The sequence below is a fragment of the Calonectris borealis genome, chromosome 4, assembly GCF_964195595.1.
Source record: "Calonectris borealis chromosome 4, bCalBor7.hap1.2, whole genome shotgun sequence".
Lineage (NCBI taxonomy): Eukaryota > Metazoa > Chordata > Aves > Procellariiformes > Procellariidae > Calonectris > Calonectris borealis.
In genome coordinates this window covers 44,974,606-44,994,068 of record NC_134315.1, presented here as the reverse complement: position 1 = coordinate 44,994,068, position 19,463 = coordinate 44,974,606, and the positions used below count along the sequence as shown (strand labels likewise).

The window sequence follows — 19,463 nt, the reverse complement described above, 5'->3', positions numbered from 1 at the left end:
CACTTTTTTAAGCTTAGTTTTCACTGATTTAATTACAGACTGGAATACCACCAGGTTATCCACAACTGTTGGTGTTGTTAAGGCTAAATCAAAGGCTGATAGCTCACCACAGTACATCTATAAAATCCCATAAAGCTCATTGTGATGCCTGTTGGAATATTCCTCTTTAATTGCTTTTTCTACAGTGTTTCTTCAGTCAGGGTTCAGGTCATTGCAAATTTAATAGTTCTATGGTGGGTGAGTGATTGCTGTGCTATCATGAAAGCTTAAGGATTTGTGGTTTTTTTTTTTTTTTAAAAAGAGTAAAAAATCTCCTAACAAACGCTGATGAGAGAGAGCAGGCTACGGACTGTTCATTTTAACTTCAATAATGAAAGCATCCAACCTTGAAAGAAGTGGAGAGGCCTGATTTTGCAATGTTATTGACAATGGGAATTTGGCCTTTGATTTCAATGGGAACAAAATCCAGCTGTGAAGATACTTGCGTCTCCATACTTTGTGCCTTAATTAGTGCCTAATTCCTGCCCAGGTAATGTTCCCCCAGACTTTGGTAGAGCCTTCTGTGCGAAGAGGAACAGCTAATTTTCCAGGAGAAGTCTAGAAGAGTAGCCTGAAATAATGAAACGCGTCATTCCTTTTTACTAAGAGCTTTGATATGTCGTTTTCTTTGTAAACTGAGGCAAAAAGGTGTTGGGATATCTAAATCTTTGAGTCTTCTGTGTCTGCTAAACTTGGACTAAACTTCGGAGTGAAACTGAGCTGGGGATTTCTGAGCTAGAAACTCAGCTTGGAGTGATTTGCATTGGAGTGATTTGCCTGTGCATTGGCTTTGTTGATTTGTACCAGATAACTTTGAACACACATACCAGTTTTATTGTTTGCTTTCCTCTTAATATTCAATTACAGTCTCTGAATGAATTTTAAATTTTTTACCTGGAATGAGTAGGAATCTCTCAAAGCATTAGACAGCATAGATGGTAGCCTAACTCTGCTCCTGTTGCAGAAAAGAGTGTACTAGAAGAGGAGAATAATTAAGCTCATGTGAAGAAATTAGAAACAGAACAACGACTGGTAGCGCTCACACAGCCAGCGTTCACCTGCTTGTTCTTAGAGCTGTTATCCCCACTCTTCACAGGGGCAGCGTGTTTCCTCTGCTGTGGTACCACAGGGACTGGGTGTAAGGTAAAATGGTGACATTTCTGAATACGGCTGAAAAGCAAAAATTTCCCTTTGTGTGAAGCTTTCCACAGACTATAAACTGGAACCATTAAAACAGCCTTGACAAAACAGAGTTTGCATAATTTGGAAAAAAACTGAATATAAACAAAATATTGAGAGGTTTAATAGTTAAATTTTGTTTCAACTCAGTCCAAAATTATCTTAATGAAATATTAAGTATTAACTATAAAAACGTGGGCATATTTAACTTCAGAATTTTTTTTCCTTAGGAAAATGCTATAAAAAAACAGTCTTTCCATTGTTTTGATGAAATGCTTTGATTCTGACTAAACTGCATATGCCAAAAGCACATTTTTCCATTGGAAAAACTTGTTGGAAAGTTTGAATTATTTCCTCCTTTTGGATCTTATTTTAAGTTAGACTGCAAATTCCCCAAGTGAGCCCTTTCTTTTTCTCATGTATTTGTACAGAAGTTAGTAGACAGGAATCCTGGTTCTAGCCAGAATCTATGATCCTAATATGGTGCAGCTAATAAAAAATAGAGAGATGACAATATACTTTGGACCATACAGCATGAATCTGTTTTTTTTTTTCCAAGTGTAGAAATCAGCTGGCAAGCTGTGACTTTTGAATGAAACCTCCATGGTAGTGTTTGCCACAGGCTGACTTAAAAACACAAAAATAATTCAGAGAAAACAGTTCTGTTGTTTCCATGTCTAGTGCTAAGGAAAATAACTAAACATTGCTTGGTTCAAGTGAAAATTTACTTGGAAGCTTTAGTCTGAAAAGCTCTGTCTGGAAACTGAAGTGTGGCATGTAAGTTATATCTGTTGTACCAGTGACCTTTTGCTATCCCTGTGGTAACGCACTCCAAGTTAGCAGTGATATAAGCTATTGAAAAGCCATTTGTATTGCTTTAGGAAAAGTATTTCATTGTATATCCTTACCAGAGTTCAGAATTTGCCAAGAGAAACTTTCTGAAGACCTTGTTTGCAGGGCACCTGCTCCGGTTCGGAGCTAAGGTGGTGCTTCTCTGCCTTTGCACCTTTGGGTTGCTGTGGGCTGTTCTGGGTCCTGTGAGGGGGACGTGGGAGTAGCTCAGTGTCCTATGGGCATCTATAGGTTATGCTCGCATCTCTGTGTGATCTTCCTGGGTTGAACGGAGGCAAAATAAAAGAGGACTTGCCACAAGTTTGTAGAGAAAAGAGAACTGGAGCAATGTGACTGGAAATAGAGATAGAAAATAGGTGAGAGTAGGTACTGGAGCTGTGTTTGGTGTAGAAAGGAGTGCATGGCTTTAGCAGCGAAGTGGTGAGGGAAGGAAAAAGGAGGGAGTGGAGGACAGCTGAGCGAAGTGAGAGAGGCTGCCTTGGACAGTACCTCATCAGACCAAGAGCCCGGACCTAGGAAGGGCTGATTTTTCTCTCTAATAAATTACTAAAGTTGCTGTTGCCCTATGGAGCTTATTATGGTGCCCCCAGTTGAGCTGCATCAATTTCTTTGCCCATATCATTCGCCCACAGGAACTTCTGCTTTCTGGAAAAGACAGCACTACCTGGTGGGCCAGCAGCAATCTTCATTGGTTCCTCAGTATTATCCAGGGATAATATACCGGTGGCTCTCTCATATGAGTATGGGTTGCTTTTGCATACGTTTTTCTGAATACCTGGGTTCTCTCAGTAGGAAGGCTGAACATCTGGTGGCAGAAAAGTCTGGTAGCAGCCCTTGTCTCAAACTGGAAGTAAGGATGAACCCTCCATTGCATTCATGTTCTGTCCTTCCCTCTTGTCAAACCTCAGGATTTCCTCATCAACCCCAGGCAAGGTGGCAATTCTCCACTCAGGTTTTGGGGTGGAGAGAGCAGATGATGTACAGGAATATTTGACACTTGCTTCTGTCTCTTAATACACTTTGCTCTGAGGTTTTTCTCACCGTTACCTACTTAGTAGTTACTCTCTTCTGTGGAGCAGGGGCACAGAGAAAATAGCTCCCCCAACAGCATCTTTGCTAAATCTGAGACCATGATGCCTGTTACACTTGCTTTGTATTAGTTGTCTTCTGTAATTAGTTGATCCTTGTAGGTTTTTCAGAGAGCAATAAGCAAAGGCAAAAGAGGTCATTCTTCTGTGTTCAGGAAAGGCCCTTTTAGTCACCAGACCCCGGGAAAAAACAAGCCTGTATGTAACATACATGCAATTTTTAACACTGGTCTTCTCCCTATCAGTATGTAATTAATGATTTCACTTATGCACAAGAAAGCCAAATTAAATTTGCACAAACATTTAGCATTTCCTTACCTGTTGAGTGCATAACTTTTCAACATGGATAATGTTTTTTTAACGTATCTTTTGTGTGGAGTATCTATTTGGAAATATAAATGAAAAGAGCAGATAGCAATGAATTACTAGCTAGCTACATCCCTGTTCTGCTTGTTCTGCCATTACACAGGGTCACCTGAGACTAATCAGATTTGTGTCATTACAAAAATAGCATTTCAAAGCAGCTTACATTGTTGTACTATTAGGCTATTGTTTAAGTGTCTTTTTATTTTCAGACACTCTCAAATCACTCTTGGCACGCAATTAATTTGTTCCTAACTTGAATTGCCTTTCATGTTACTAGTTTCGGAAGCAATGTTAGGTAAATTTTTTTAGGATTTTATATGACACGTGGAGGAGGCACATGTTCTCCCTATTATGCACAAGGCTCAAGTTCATCCTGTCCTGCTAAAAGTCACTGTCTTTTTATGTGTAGAAGCTGAACTAGCTTGGTGCTGTAGCTTGTAATTCAAAGTCTAAGTCATTCTGATGCCGGGGCACACCCTGCACTCCACTTTCTTTGTGAAGGTTGGAGTTCCTTTTTGTAAAAGCTGAGGAAATTAATTTTGTTCCATAATCTAGGCTTATTTGTGTGAGTACTAACATAGAGACGCTGCAGTCCTTCAGGACAGTAGAGCAGTGCAAGAGGAGTGTTTGTGTTGCTCAGTTTCAAAGAAAAGTCCTGCTCATGGTCAGAGCGAAGGGCATGAATCTCAGCTATATCTGAGGTCTGCTAAGCCTTTCTGATCTGCAGAGAGTGGTCCCTGTTAAAGTATAGGAAAGTTAGTTTTGTGCTATCCTGTGTTAAAACGAGAGGCTTTGGGAGTGTGGTGGTGTGCATGCGGGCGATGTATGCCATGTGCATAACAAGAAGGAATAGGGCAGTTAGAGAGCTTCACCAGTGGCAGCAAAGTTGCCGCAATGTTGAATAAATCTTTTGAAATGTATTGATTTCTTGGATATTGCACCTAATCACCATATTGAGCAGGCAGGTAAAGAGTGCAAATTGTATGTAGCCAGCCTGATGCTCTCCAGGTTACAGATGTAGTAGGCCACAGTTTAGATCCAGGCTATCTTCGCCCCATTCTGTGTCACAGAGATTCAGATCATCACCTGCAGCTCAGTAGCGTAAGCTGAATTTTTTCAGGAGCAACACATATGAACTGCGGCCCAGGCCAGGAGCTGGGAAACAAACTATAGGATGTGGACATTGTGCACAAAACTGGAAAATATATTGCTTCTTTATTCTGTCCTTGAGAAACTAGGGCATCCCTGAGTATCACCTTGCTTTGGGAGGTGGGGAGGAGGGAGAAACTTCCAGAGAATTGGAGCAGTAATGGTCAAGAGTTGTAGGCACCACAGTAAAATTACATCATGCCCTTCGGCTCCCAGTTCTCATCTTCATGAATTCCTTCTTTCTTGGAGAAGAAAGGCAAAAATCAAGAAAAACAACATTATCTAGTGTCTGGAATAGATGCCTGGCAGTCAGCACTGCTGTCAGGGTTTTACTCATGACTCTGCTGTCTCTCGCTGTGTACTGCTGAATGGTCCACCTTGCATTCTGCCAGGTGGGACGTCAGAGCCGTCCCTCCCAGGAGCACCTTTGCCTTCGGTGTCCTCATTTTTCAGCCATCTAAAAAAGGCTTAGAAGTAAAAATTTTCTTTAGGAATCTGAAAAGTCCCTGTTCCCATCAGTAGTTAGGAGTCTCGTTGCCTGGTTGGCAGAAAATAGATTCACCCTAATGTGTTGGCAGAATCCCGCCTGACTCAATCTGTTCGCTGCCCTCGGTGTTCTCTTGGATATGACATCAGCTCTCTGGACGTTTCTGGATCGGTGCACAACACCGGTGCTTCGGTAAAGAGGTTCATGAGGTCTCATATGTGGCTTGCATGGGGGAGCATAGGGCTGAATGAATTAGCTGTGTTTGAAGCACTTTTAAATCCCTCAGTGACCTCCATGGGGATGCTCAAAATGCTTGGTGGCCTTTTTCTTTTCAATCCTCCGTTTGAGAATCCACTGACTCTGCTAGCTAGACAGACTGGGAAGGCAAGCGCTAATTCTACATCAGCTTCTGCAAAGAATATATTTATAACCCTCCTGGGGACAGCCACAGTCCCTCCCCAGCTGGCTGATCCCCTTACAAAACTGGAAACCACTTTGGTTATCGGCTCACTGATTTGAGAAAATAGCCAATATTTCCATGTTGTAAGAGGAGGGGCTCAGAAGTATGAAAGACTACATCTTTCCCATCAAATTTTTATTCCTGATGATGATGCTACTGTATATATTTTTAAATTTCTATGATTAAAGTTGCATTAATAATGATGTTTCTCTTACTGTATTAATTATTGATTTTGCAGAGGTATTAAGTGGGTGGGAAATACCCCTATCCATGGAAAAATTTCTGTGTAAAGGAAGTTTATAGGAAGTTCGCTTTTGTGGGGTTTTTTGGTGGAAAATCATAAATATTTGGAATCTATGCCGAGAAGCTTGACAAAGAACATTCCTTAGCAAACAGATGCTTTTCTTGTAAAAAGTTACTAAGTTGAAACCCTATATTTTCAGAAAAAAAAACCCACATTTTTGACCAGTCTTTATAAACCTCTTTTTCAAGGGCACTTTGTCATGTTTCATTTGCTTTATAATTAATTGTCATTCTTCTTGGTTTACAAAGTGATCACCTTTTACTTTCATCTGGAAATATTTTAGCCATAATTGGAAATAATTTTCTGCTCCTGAAGAGAAAAGATAGTAATTTATATGTCAGCTATCCAAAAACGTGTCAGGTAGGAGTATACAGGCCAGGTGCAATGTCAGGTAGAAGTATACAGGCCAGGTGTTAAGTCTTTTCTAAACTTTCCTTGGGAAGAAAATGTTTTTGGGAATTAATTGTCTTGTTGGTTTCTCTGATTTAATGCTTCTGATTTCAGAACTAAGCTGATTAAATAGAACTGCACCAGCTGTATTTACAGCTATTCTTTTCTTAACAGCCCCAGCATCTCACATGCCCCCCTTTACTCTGTTTACTTCAGAACAATGCAAAATGCATCACTAACTCTTTTCTGGCATTGCAGGAATGCAGGATTTCAATTACCTCAGCAGCAACTGCTTTGAAATCACAGTGGAGCTTAGCTGTGAAAAATTCCCACCTGAAGAAACTCTGAAGGGCTACTGGGAGGACAACAAGAACTCCCTTATCAATTACATCGAGCAGGTAACAAAAAAGAGGATGGCAAACTCTAGTTATTGTACCTAAAACTTCTAAACTTTGTGCTGTGTGAACATCTAATTCGAAATTTCATATTAATCCAATCGGTGCTCCATAATTCTTGTATGTCTCTCAGGTGGTAAATCCTGTGTGATTTTTCTAAATATGTGGAAGAAGAGGGGAAAAAGAAAGATGATGTTAGAGTATGGAATTAATCTCACCTTACCTAAGCTGTTTCAGACATTTAATTTAAATGATTTGTGTTGGTTTCCTCAACGGAAAGTGATACACAGCACCAGAGTGTATAATTCGTTCCCCCAGCACTGATGCGTGTACTAAGAGAGGTGGATTGCCCTCTGCAGATAGCACAGTGTGCCTACGGACAGGGTGAATCACTCTGGACGTACAGGGAGCCTGGACGGCTGGATTAGACTGGAACCGCCTGGCAGTTCAGCGCAGCGTCGAGGGACATCGCTAATCCTGGTTTTGTAGATACTCCGCTGCTCTCTGATTGCAAGAGCTGCTGATACTAAATGTAGAGCTGTCAATGTGATGATTCCATTAAAAATTATACAAAATCTGGTTAGAAGTGCAAAGCGTAGTCATGGGTTTAGATAATCTTGTGCTAATGGGTTGTTAGAAGTTAAGACTCCTGAAATAGATCTGTATATGTGTGTGTTTGGGGTTTTTGTTGTTGTTGTTGTCATTGTCGTCGTGGGTTGTTGTGGGTTTTTTTAATCATCTCGTACCAATGTAACAGGCTGCACTGAAATGATGGTTCCAAGCAGCGTGGGAGTTTCGACTTTCTCAAACCTGGATATTGTAGTTAAAGATCACAAATTTATCTGATATCATTAACAGCTGCACACCTGGGATTGCAAAATCAGAAACATACTTTGTTAGCAGTGCTGGCCAAGTAATACATTCATTTCTTTAAGAATTTATTCATGGAGAAATGCTTTAGTTAGCCAGAAATCTGAAATACTCGAATATTTGAAATGTTTGTTACACAGTTCTGTTAGTAAGTTGTATGTGGGCTGAGGAAAAAGCTCTATCTGCACTGCAGGTTTTTACCTGTTCATGATGGGATCCATCTCAAATTGTTCGGCTCCTTTGCACATGGGTTAATTTTCTCTGACTCATGGAAAACCATAGGTGTCACTGCATTTTCAAATTACTAATGTGTAAGAGATTATTTTGCCAACTTCCTCTGCTCCTGTGGAGCTGCTGGCTTTATGCTTGAAGTTCAGATGGTTTATCTGGCATTGGTTTTTATCCTCTTACAGGATAAGAGGTCCAGCTCTGTGCTCCAGCTCCCCCGTGATTGCTGAGGACAGTGCAAATATGTACTTTCTGCCTTTCTAAGCCGATCTGTGTCAGGCTTCTCCCACAGTGTAAATTAGAGGAATCTGATGAACTAAATTATAGCAGCTGAATACGCCATATAGGTTCATAAAGGGGAACATCAAAATCTCAAAATAAGATTTGTGATCCACAAGTCTTTTCAAATATCACAGAATCAGGGAGAAGCCTGAACTCCACAGTATTCCCCACTTAATTTCCAGGCTCCCAGTGAGATGCCTCTCTGCACAGGTTCAAAACATCCCGTTCTCCCCAGCGCTGAGAGCTCCCTGTCTCAGGCTGTGAAAAGGTAGCTGATCCTCAGTCTCCTGCCTCTGAGGAGCTCGGTCTGCTTTCAGACCGTGCTTAAGAAATACCAGCAGGACTGGTCTCTCCACACACTGCAGTCACATCAGTGCTTTAATTTCATATATGCTGGGAACAGACAGATTAGGTAGTGCTGGTGCTGTTGCCTAAGAGGCAAGAAAGAACTAGGACATGACCCACCATCACCTTTCTCTTGCAGGCCGTGTTGTGACTCTATGTGGTCCCGGCTCAAAGACCTGGATGTTTGGGTGCCCAGTAGAGAGCTTGAGCATCTCACACAGGGATTGCGCATCAAAGTCCAAGTGCCCGCATTTAACCTTGTTAATGTTCCACTTTTAAGCAGTTATGTCCATTACTAGCCCTAATTTCTTACAGTTGATGAAACTTCAAAAAAAAGTAGTTGTTTTTTTTAGGCTGTCTTTCAAAGCTTTTCAGCACATTCATTAATCCCCAGTGACAAAGACTTTCAAGCCAGTGTTCACATATATTATGATTTGCTGCGTATTTCTGAGAAATGCTTGCATTGCACAGAGAAATTGGTATAGCTACCAGCTGAATTATTTTTCCTCTTCACTGTTTGTTCCATTATGATGTTTAGTAATTATCCTTGATAGTTGTCGGCATGTAGACCGTGGGATCCATAACATGTATCATTAGATATATCAATAGGTATTTCACTCATGAAAATGCTATCTTTTCTTAAGATTCTTCCAGTGATTCCCCAAGTGTTGCTGACTTTATTTATTTATTTTAGATTCATCGAGGAGTGAAGGGGTTTGTTAAAGATCTTCAGGGCAATCCAATAGCAAATGCTACAATTTCTGTGGAGGGGATAAGCCATGACATTACATCAGGTGAGTGTTGTACCTCAGGAAGACAAGAAGTGCTGGACTATACTGCTACTCCCTCTGCTTGGCAGCCTGGAGCCATTTCAGATCTTATGAGCTGAAGCTTTAAGGGAGTGAAATTTTGAAGCCAGGAGGACATGCTGTTCCTCAAGAAGCTTGTTGCCTGCAGGATTTCATGAATCTTTCTCTTGTGTTTTGCTCTCAGAGTAGCTGGAGGCTGGTTGTTGGGACTTCATGGGTCTCTGGCATGAATTGGTTCTGGCAGCTCTTGGTTATTTCGTGCTTAGTTTGTCTTCTGATTTGTGGTGCCAGTAGTGTTTCATAACGCTGCCAGGATTTAAAGGCCTGTCGGCAGTGGCGTTTTGAGTTTGAAGGCTAAATTGTAGTCCAAAACCGTTATATGACTTACGATGCAGTCGTACCTTTTGGTATGTAAATTCTTGACACTTCCAGTTAACTTCCTCCTGCAAAGATAAATTTTCTCTGCTGTTTACAATTATGTGACTTTTTTTTAGAAGGACGGTTCTAGAAGAGGAAAGTGTCATGTTGGTGTTTATAGAAAATTGTGCGTCACCTCTTCAGTGGTGGTGTGCTTTATTCTAGGAATGAATTCAAAGGTAACTCGCACAGTGCCAACTTGCAGTCTTGCCTGTAGACCTATGCTTTCTTATTCTGAATGGCAATTTTTTTGCTTGTACAAGATACTAATTAGAAAAACAATAATAAAATGCCAATGCTTTCTGTATGAGCTAACATTATGGTAATTTTCTCAAGGATATGTCTCGCTATACTGTTACAGAGATGCAGAATACTATGAAACAGGACTGGTAGACCCTTCAGTTGGCCTCTATTTGTGTTTGTTCTCACATCACTTGCAAAGAGAGCAGCATTTCTGCCAAGCAGGAGAACAGTCTATGATAACATTAGCCACCTTCTTTTCTGTATATAAGAAGGCAAAATGTATAGAAGCTGGAGATAAATTTTCAGGAGAAATAAAAAGGGAATAAGCTGTGCAAAGAGATATTTTGAGGTATGAGAGTGATGCATGTGATACTACAGCTCATGCTTCTACGATCCAAAAAAGCATCTAATCATGAATCCTTTCACATCATTGTGCGTGTATAAGGCTGGAAGTCATGTATTGTCAAAACAGTGAGGAAAACAAGTACTTGAATTTTAGCACATTCAAAAAGGATAAATATTCTTTGACTTTTTTTTCCCTGTTCCTTTGTTCGTCAGTTAAAATTCAGCTTTGTTCCAGTGCCAGGAATTAGAATAGATCATTATCGTAGCTCTGCGGCAGTAATTTTTTTCCTTTCTGTTTTATGAAGAGAAAAGTCTGGAAACAACTGGACTGACTACTGACATTTTTTGACCATGCAAATTGCAAACATTTAAGTAATATTTCCCTCTGTGCGCTGTGTAGCCGCAGATGTACTGAAAAAGCATTCAAGGAACAGTAAGAACATGGCCAAGTATTTTAAATGGCACTGCTAACTGACCTTTAGAATAGCCTTGCAATGTCTTCTGAAATTCTGCGTGGAGATAGAGAAATTCAGAGTATTAGCCTGTGACAAATTAGATGATTGCCCGCTTCTGGTGCAGGGAGGATCTGATTCTTTGTGAAAATGGGAGAGGGTCATTTCTAGAGAAGGGGATGATGCGTTTTTATTCTGAAGAATAAAAGAATAGACTGAAAAAGATGGTCTGCCGTAACACTCAGTGCAGTAGGAGCCTTTCTTTGACCTGAGTGGCTCAAACTTTCATTTCTTTGTTTAGCTAAACGGAAGAAAAAAGCCCTAGACATTGCCTGGATACTGAAGCATGTAGATAATGATGCTTTAGGGGTGATAAACGTGGAATGTTCCAGGAAATGATCATGCTTTCGCAGCATGATAAATTGAGAAAGGTGGTCCTATTTATTTACATTTGACGAGAATAAAATGTATTTAAATTTGGATTTTCAGAATACTGAGGGGCATTAAAAATCCACATTGCATTGCAAACTGAAACTCAGACACTTAACAGGAGCTGCGCATTGGCCAGGGGGTGCTTCTAAAGTAGAATAATGTCCCAGGCTGTCCTTTCCTTCAGTGTGCTGGAGAGCCCTCAGCCTCCGCAAGAGGCAAGACCTTTCATGGAGGCTACAGCACAACTTCAGAGTTTAAATCTGTGTTTTGGTTATCTGAAAAGAAGAAAACCTGTAATGATATATTTATACAGCCCTTACAGAAGAATGCTTTCAGGCAGACAAATGGAAAGGGCTGACAGGAATACAAAAGATGCTAACAAGATATACAGTCCATTCTCCTTAGCTGCATAATTCGTTTTATACATATTTATTTGGATTTTATTTTCTTCTTCTCTACAGCCAAGGATGGTGATTACTGGAGATTGCTTGTGCCTGGAAATTACAAACTTACAGCCTCAGCACCAGGCTATCTAGCAATAACTAAAAAAGTGGCTGTGCCCTTTAGCCCTGCAGTTGTGGTAAGTGCTCACGTTATGTTGGTTCATCATCTATTATATGTATATAAAAAAGTATCTTTCTTTTTTTTCCTTCATGGTATACATGTAGGTGATTTTTCATAATATTTCAGAATATGTTAATTTAGAAGACAGACTGGAAATCTAATCTTCTAGTACTTGCTGCACAAGCATCTGAGAGTTATCTCATTGTAAACTCATTTAATCTCCTGTTGGTCTTATTTAAAAAGAAAAGACACAGCAAGAGGTAATATTGAGATACTTATAGTTTTTTATTGGTTGATGTGTGAATAGCCAATCAGATAGAAGATTACAGAATATCTTTAAATAGCACGACATAAAAAGTAAGAGACGTTGAGGTTTTCATTGAGATTTGATATTTTTAATCTAAATTGTCAAGTGACAACCTGCATAGGTTAAAACCAGTGTTCAGCTCGGTGCGGAAAGATAGTGATAGAGCTCTGCTTTGTGTAGATACCCAACATGTATAGTGAATAAGACCTACGCTGCATCTAAGAGTTCAGGAGCATTTTTAATTCATCCTCTGTACAGGTGTGGATTCCACTCTTAAAAATTAAAATAAATGCTTATTTCTCTAGTGTGTATAATATGCTAGGACATGCAACACTAGCACATGATATCTACACTAATGAGCCATGTGTCCAAAAAGCTCCCTGAATCTTCTTGATGGCATAAAATTGAATACTTTTGATATGCTGGGGGTCTGCATTGCTAGGTGTTAGACAGCAATCCCCTCGTGATACTTTTTATTATATGCTAGAAGATTTATGTGGCTGGCTATTATTCAATTTTAATTTCATTGGCTCATATTTTGTGAAGTGTTTAGACAAGTCAAAGACTGGACAGATGTCTGGTTTCTTTTGGAAATTTTTCTCACCTATGTGCATTTTTTAGAGAAGTTTATTGTACTTATGTGCTAGTATTGCACATATTTACATCAGCCCTGAGAGACTTTGAAATAACCTGGCCTAAAATGGAAGGTACCTCCCTAAGCCCCATGTCTGTGTTAAACAACTTCTTTCAATAAATGACTCTTAAAAGCCTACACTTATCTCTCTCTGCAAATCTTACTGATGTTTTTGATTGTTTCTCTTACTCAGGTTGATTTTGAACTGGAGTCATTGTCTGAAAGAAAAGAAGAGGAGAAAGAAGAATTGATGGAATGGTGGAAGATGATGTCAGAAACACTAAATTTTTAAATGAAGATTTTTGCTTTACAGCTTTTAATCTATTATATGTTGATTTAGTATAATGTACTGTGGAAAGTCCCTATATTCTAGATTTTGTGCACTTCACAATAATTAACTTTGAATTTTTCAGTCATCTTTTGATTAATATGATTATAAATAACTGCTAGCCTCTTAGCTAGATAAATAAGTTATTAATTTTCTTTCACATTGTTATAGAAAATTTACTCTTATATACAAATCAGAAAAAAATGAGTGAATGTCTCTGCAGCCTATATGGAAGTACAATCTGTTGTGTATTATATGCAAGTTCAGAATATGTAGGTTAACTCTTGATTTTAAAAAAGAAATATGCTGTAGTCAATTCCCAATACTGCCAGAAATATTTGACAGTGCATAGTAATAGACAGTGCTCTTTACTGAGTTCTATAATGGATTGAAAAGATTTATAATAACAGTGTGTGGTGTAATAATGTTTTACAAGGATTAAAATTCAGTATAACATTTTGTATGTCTCTGGTGTTGGGGCTATTTAAATATGTAAGAAACAAAAGCTGACTTCATTTTAGTAAGCAGAAGGAATCTGCGTAAGCTCTTTTATTAAAGATGGCATGGAATGAATTCAGGAAATAGCAGAACTTTATTCCTTAAACTGTTAATGATATTTCAAGATCAGGTTTTAATTATTTCTCATTACTTATTAACCAAATTAAAAATTGTGAATGGGTGAAGAAGAAGAGCTTGTGCATCTTGTTAATATGCTGCTTGTGTTTGTTTTACAGCAAGAAAAAACCAATCATTTCAGGTGATGTCTGTTTAGTTAGATAACTACCTTTTCAACAATCTTTACATGTCTCAGTGGTGTCTAGATAATCAGCCAAAAGTTCATGTGTTCACTGAAAGCTACCAAAACATTACAGTTTAGACAATGACCTGGAAGTCTACATGAGGACATGCATTTAGCCTCCCAAGCCAAGAATGGTTTTGTTTCCAACTTTGTTTCTTCTGCTGGTTGGTCTTACCTAAAGCTAGAAGCAAGACAGACAAGTGAAAATTTTTTCAGTGTGGTGAAATTTTCCCAAAATACTTGGAAGATGATACAAAAAGCAACTTTGATTTAAAAAGATCCTTCTTCCTCCCATTTTTTTTTAGTATACTTGAATTAACTTGCTTTAGTATTTTGTCTAAGATGAGTGAAATTTGCGGAATCAGATAATACATATGAACCATAGTGGGTGCAAGTTTGGTACAATTCTTCTGAAACCACTGCTGGTGTGCTGCTTGATAGCAGCTAAGCATCTCATCTGTTTGAAAGCTTACACATTATTGCTGGTCTATTTTAATTCAAGATCAGATGTTTGATATAGATTTCCTTCCTCTGTTTCTTTAGTATCACTGTCTGTGTTTTGATTAGCGTATTATTTTAGTTGATGCTGTAGGAGTTCAGTACCATTCCAAACCAACCAACAATGCACTATCATGCTCCCCCCGTAAGTGAAAAATCACATGTTCAGGAGTAGGATCCAAATTTACCTCCTTTGGGTATTTAAAAATCTACTGAAAATACTGTTTTTTGAGAATTTGAAATTCTTTAATAAAAATAGCACTTGATCATTTAAAGTAACAGGCTTAAGGTTTGACACACATTGATAAATCGAACAGCAAAAAAAAGCCATGAACTTTCTCTGAAGAAGAATTTGCTATGTAAACTGTAGCTCATTTGGGTAGTAGATATTTAATTCCAAACTTCAGGGGAACTTCACTTGCTGTAAGTCATTAAGCAGTGATGAACTTCAAATCTCCATTGCAATGAGGAACCCCTGTGGCAAATGAAGAATCGTATCTGACCATGTCTTGATAACAACTTGTGGCTAGCTCTGCACAAGAGCATGCGTAAAGGATGCCCAGTTACACCAACTTGAGTGTTTATGACAATTTGAAAGGCTAAGACATGTAGCACAAAGCACTGTGTCTGGAAGTAACAATACTGGTTTTGACTGGACCAGGTAAAATCGAAGCAAACAGTATAAAAATGAATTAAAACAAGAGACTGCTGACAAGTGGGCAAATGGCTACAGGAGTGTTTCTGAGCTGTAAACTAATGTAGTAAGGCAAGTTATATTTGTACAGAACACCCTGCTCTGCCCCTTCCAAACCTCACAATTTCGATCCAAACAATATTACTACATGGTGCGATGCCTGTCATGCATCTGGTCTTCCTGTGTGGTGGATTGTGTGGCATAGTTAGTGCAGACATTACATCAAAGTGATCTCATAACAGATTTCTAATCCTTACTTGTATTACGTGCGTGACATCCTCTGGTCTACTGTTTCATGCATTTGCGATTAAATGTAGTGTCCCTTAAATGATCTCTTTGTTTTGCTCTAGATAACTGCTTGCTATTACTATGCTGAGAACAGGTTAAAGTGATTAAATGCTACAACACGAACCACTGCCACTGTTCTTGCTGTAAGTAAACATCCTTAAGAACAGCATAGCCAGGACTCTCAATAAATTAATTCATTATGTAGCTTTCCTAGCTGAACCGAGCTGTGTTGTGGGACTGTGTATGTTTAAATGGAAGATTAAAGTGTTGTGTGATGCTGAGCTTTTGGTTAAAAAGGCACATGCTGTACTATAGTACAATAAATCTACAGGTTTATTTAAAATGTAAAATGTGTGAGTAATTTACAGGTTCAAAACGTGACCTCTTTGGCTGTGCATGTCTGCAAAGTATGCCGTAAACATCCTCAGTGAGGTGCATGTGCCAATTAATTTGCTGTTTGAACAGAGAAACGAGACTGGGATTAGTGCCGGCATCCCATTGAGAGCCATCCATAGCCTCTTAACTTCGTGCCAGAACATCCTCCTTTTGGAGTTTACATCTTCCCGAGCGCTTTTCCCATTCAGGTTTTCAAGTAAAGTCATGGATAAGAATGAGATGCTCTTCATCTATGCACGGTTGCTGGGGTCAGGGCATACACTTTTGCGTGTCTCTCCCTTCCACAGTATTTACAAATCTATTCTTTTTCCATATCAATCCTTAGGATTAGAAAGCACAGTGTGCAGTGTGCTTGCAAACCTGTGGTACTACGCATTCCTTATAACTACAGTGGTCAGGATTATAATAACAAAGTCAAATAAAATCGCTGTGTCGGAATTATGTTTCCCTTTTTCGTAGGTTGTGGTGTTCACGTCGATATATGTGAATTCACATATAGTCCTGGCTACTCCTGAGCTGATAATAACCTACATTAAAGTGTAAATTAAAACTGAGGTGGTATGTAAGAAAGAATTGCTACCAAGTTTCTTCCTCTGAGGTTTTTTAACAGATCTAACAGGTATGTTAGGAACACTTAATAACTAGCCCATGAAAGGAGGAGGATTCAGAGAAGGATGACAGGTAGGTTTAGAGGAGCTGGATTTAAAGTCAAAAGGCGCAGCTCCCATGAGCCCGATTCTCTCCCACGTCTGAGCTTAGGTTGACTCAGGCCTGCGGAGGCTGTAGAATAGCAGCAGTTTAATGACCGCCTCTCTGGGCTAGAGCAGCCGCCTGGAGCTCCTCGGTAAACCTGCTCCGCCGGAGCAGTGCCTTGCAGTTAGCCCTGGAAAGGCAGGACCCAGAAACATCACTGCAGCGCTTGCTTTCTGCCTTCCTGAACCTTGCAAAGAGCTGATTCTGATCGTCTCCTTGCAGGTATTTTATTCCCCCTGTACGTTTCTGTTTATGTAGAGCTACATCTGTTGTGGATAATTTACTGCTTATTAATTTGACTCATAAGTTCGGGCATTGACACAGCCTCTGTGTATTTCTGACTTCTATAATTAAACCCAGAAAACAAAAACACTCGGGAGGTTTTCTGAAAGTCATGGCATAAAAACACCCAGTGGGTTTGTTTGTCTCTCCATGACCCTGCGAGGGTTTTGAATGAGCTTGCGTCAAGTTTCTGTTTTCAAAGCCTGCTTTAGGGGGAGAAGAAAATGACAACTGAGAAGTTGATGTAATCCTGTGCCTCCAGGGACCAAGGCTTCAAGCAGTATAGCAAGTATTCGAATAGGCAGTATAAAAATGAGATATTTAGAAACAACTGCTGTTTACTTTTACTAACTGTGATAATGGGAGTATATTAATTGAGTTAAATGGCCTTGCAGTGCTGATCTTTCTTCAGCACTCCTTATTTTGCCTCTCCGTGCCCCAGGCATTATATTTCAGCAATGACTTAAACACAGCCGTGATTAGGCACCATTTATCACAGTGCTAGATTTTCCCTGAATCAATGGTTAATACTTCATGTTATTTTATCTTTGTCCTACTTTCATATTCAGTTAAGCCACCGCAGATTTTTGTAATCAGGCGTCCCTCTGTGGATAGTGGAAATTGTCAAAGAGAGAAGCCGAAGAGTTTGGCTCCTGCATTGGGAATGTAGAGGGAATTTGACATCTGGGAATGCACTGGAAGCAGTTTAGTATTGTGAAATAAGTAGATTTTGTAGACCTTTTTGCTAATCGTTCTTTAGTAAAGGGCTGAAGAGGATTATGTGCCTATGGGATTTTAGGAGTGCAGTATGTCCATGCCTTTAGACTTTAGGTAAAGCTACTCTGGAAAGATTCCCATTAGTTCCACTGAGGTTTTTATCAGACCCTCCAGCCTGGAATCTGAGTAGTCAGGACTATCTGGTGCCAAGGCTGCTCATTTTGCATTAGCAGTAATTGTTCTTCATCTTTTCCAGGAGAAAGATGCAAAATAATAAACAGGAAATGAAGTCCACTTTCACAAAGTGCAGAATTTGTCGTGGAACTTGGACCCTTGGAAGAGTCATTGCAAGACTAAAGTAGAAATAATGGAGATTAGCTGGACCAATGGCAACCTGCAGCTCACTAAATCTCTGAACCGCTGCTCAGTGGAAGATAGGAGGGTAAATCAGGGTGACATTTTTGTTACATTCAACCCGCTGAGGATGTGGTCAGGACCATAATTTAGAGACAAAATACAGAGCTAGATGAACTTCTCACCTGACTGCAGCAGGGCAGCAACAGAGAGGTTCACAATGTTGCAACACCATCCAGTAATGTGAGATTCCAGTTCATGGGCTCGCAGGAGCACCTGTACTGCGGTCCGCCGTGGTGCATGTGCCGGTGTCCAGAACCAACATCCCTCCTCCACATTCCAGCACCTCTCGCACAAAAGGTAAATTAAACACATTTCAGAAACTATGGACGAGATTCAAGAGAGGATTTGGCTGCCAAGAGCAGCACAAAATTGCAGTCTGACTTCCCTCCCTTCAGCTCACTAAATATCCGCTCATGTGGCTTTCCTTGGCTGCTTCCAGTTCTCTCTCTGGGTGTGACAAAAACTAGCCCAGCCTGAGCAGCTCAAGGATGACTTGTGCCAGGACCCATCAGGAGTGGATTACAGGGCTTTCTTGTGTCTAAAGATCCGAAGTCTGCACTTGCACTGCGAGGCAGGTCCCTGGCGTGGCCTGGCATCCTGAATGTTCAGGTCTCCAGAATGGGGACCCCCACCAGTAGCTTGCTTTTGGCCTGCATGCTTAGGTTTCTTCCAATGGAGGTAGAAGACAGCTGTTACACCTCCCTGGTGGTAGAGGAGGAAGGATCTGGCCTATGCCTCTGACTCCACGTCAGAGCGTGGCAGGCATATATTAAGACTTGGAGGCTGGGAAGTCCTCCTGGATCCCATAGGTTAGACATGGTCTGAGACATGGTTTCTGAGACATGGTCTTAGAAACTCAGTCTGAAAAGGACTAGCCTAATACCATCGTCTTTCCCCTTCAGATTCAGGTAATTTATTGGAAGGTTTATCATGATGGTGATATTTATCCCTGTATATGCGTATATCAGCATATCTGCTTTGTGTTTCCTATGGGGGCTGGAATGCTTTTTAGTTTAAAGAAGTTTTGGATAAAATACAGAAGCAGCTTTGGGAGTGGGAGCACACAGAAACACGACTAACTGGCTTGTGCCGCACAGCATTTATTATTACTGTGTGGCAAACGAGGGGCATTCGCTCCAGTCCCAGTGTTACTAGGTTTTAACAGATGTAATAAAAACTGTTGGGAGGCAGTTCTTGCAGATGTTTAGTGTATAAAAACTTAGGGCCCAGAAAGATCTTACTGCAAAGAAAAGACTTAGATGCTGCAAAGTTTATCTTTTGGATTCACTGTGTGCATACACACATAAATGTGTGTGGGAGCGAAGGAGCAGGGCAAGAACGTACATCGCCTTCTCCAGGCTATTTTAGGCACTTAATTGCTCAGAAATCCTTGAAGGCACCTGTTCTGTTTGCCATAAAGGGAACACAGACTCCTGGTTTTATGAATCACGTCTGAATTAGACGCCTATGTTAGACAAGTGAATCCCAGGCAGAGCCTTGTGTTACGGAGCGAGGTGCCCCCGGGGCCAAGCAGGTGCCCCTCAGCGGGGAGGGCCAGGCAGCCACCTTACCGGAGAGGCCGGGGAAGCCTGGGGTCCAGTTACTGCTTGCAGGAATATTTTAAAATACGTAACATACAGCTCTAATGTAACTG

The 19,463-nt window shown here is 40.2% G+C and overlaps 1 protein-coding gene across 2 annotated transcripts in view; it reads left to right on the top strand.

The window, feature by feature from the left end:
- The window catches only part of CPE (carboxypeptidase E), a 60,276-nt gene extending 44,751 nt beyond the window's left edge, over positions 1–15,525 (top strand). For both annotated transcript variants that reach the window (XM_075149383.1, XM_075149384.1), the window contains exons 6-9: positions 6,573–6,712; positions 9,129–9,228; positions 11,594–11,712; positions 12,831–15,525. In XM_075149383.1, the coding sequence (XP_075005484.1) occupies positions 6,573–6,712; positions 9,129–9,228; positions 11,594–11,712; positions 12,831–12,929 (458 nt within the window). In that variant the 3' untranslated portion in view covers positions 12,930–15,525. The remainder of the gene's footprint in view (positions 1–6,572; positions 6,713–9,128; positions 9,229–11,593; positions 11,713–12,830) is intronic.
- The last annotated feature ends 3,938 nt before the right edge of the window (positions 15,526–19,463 follow it).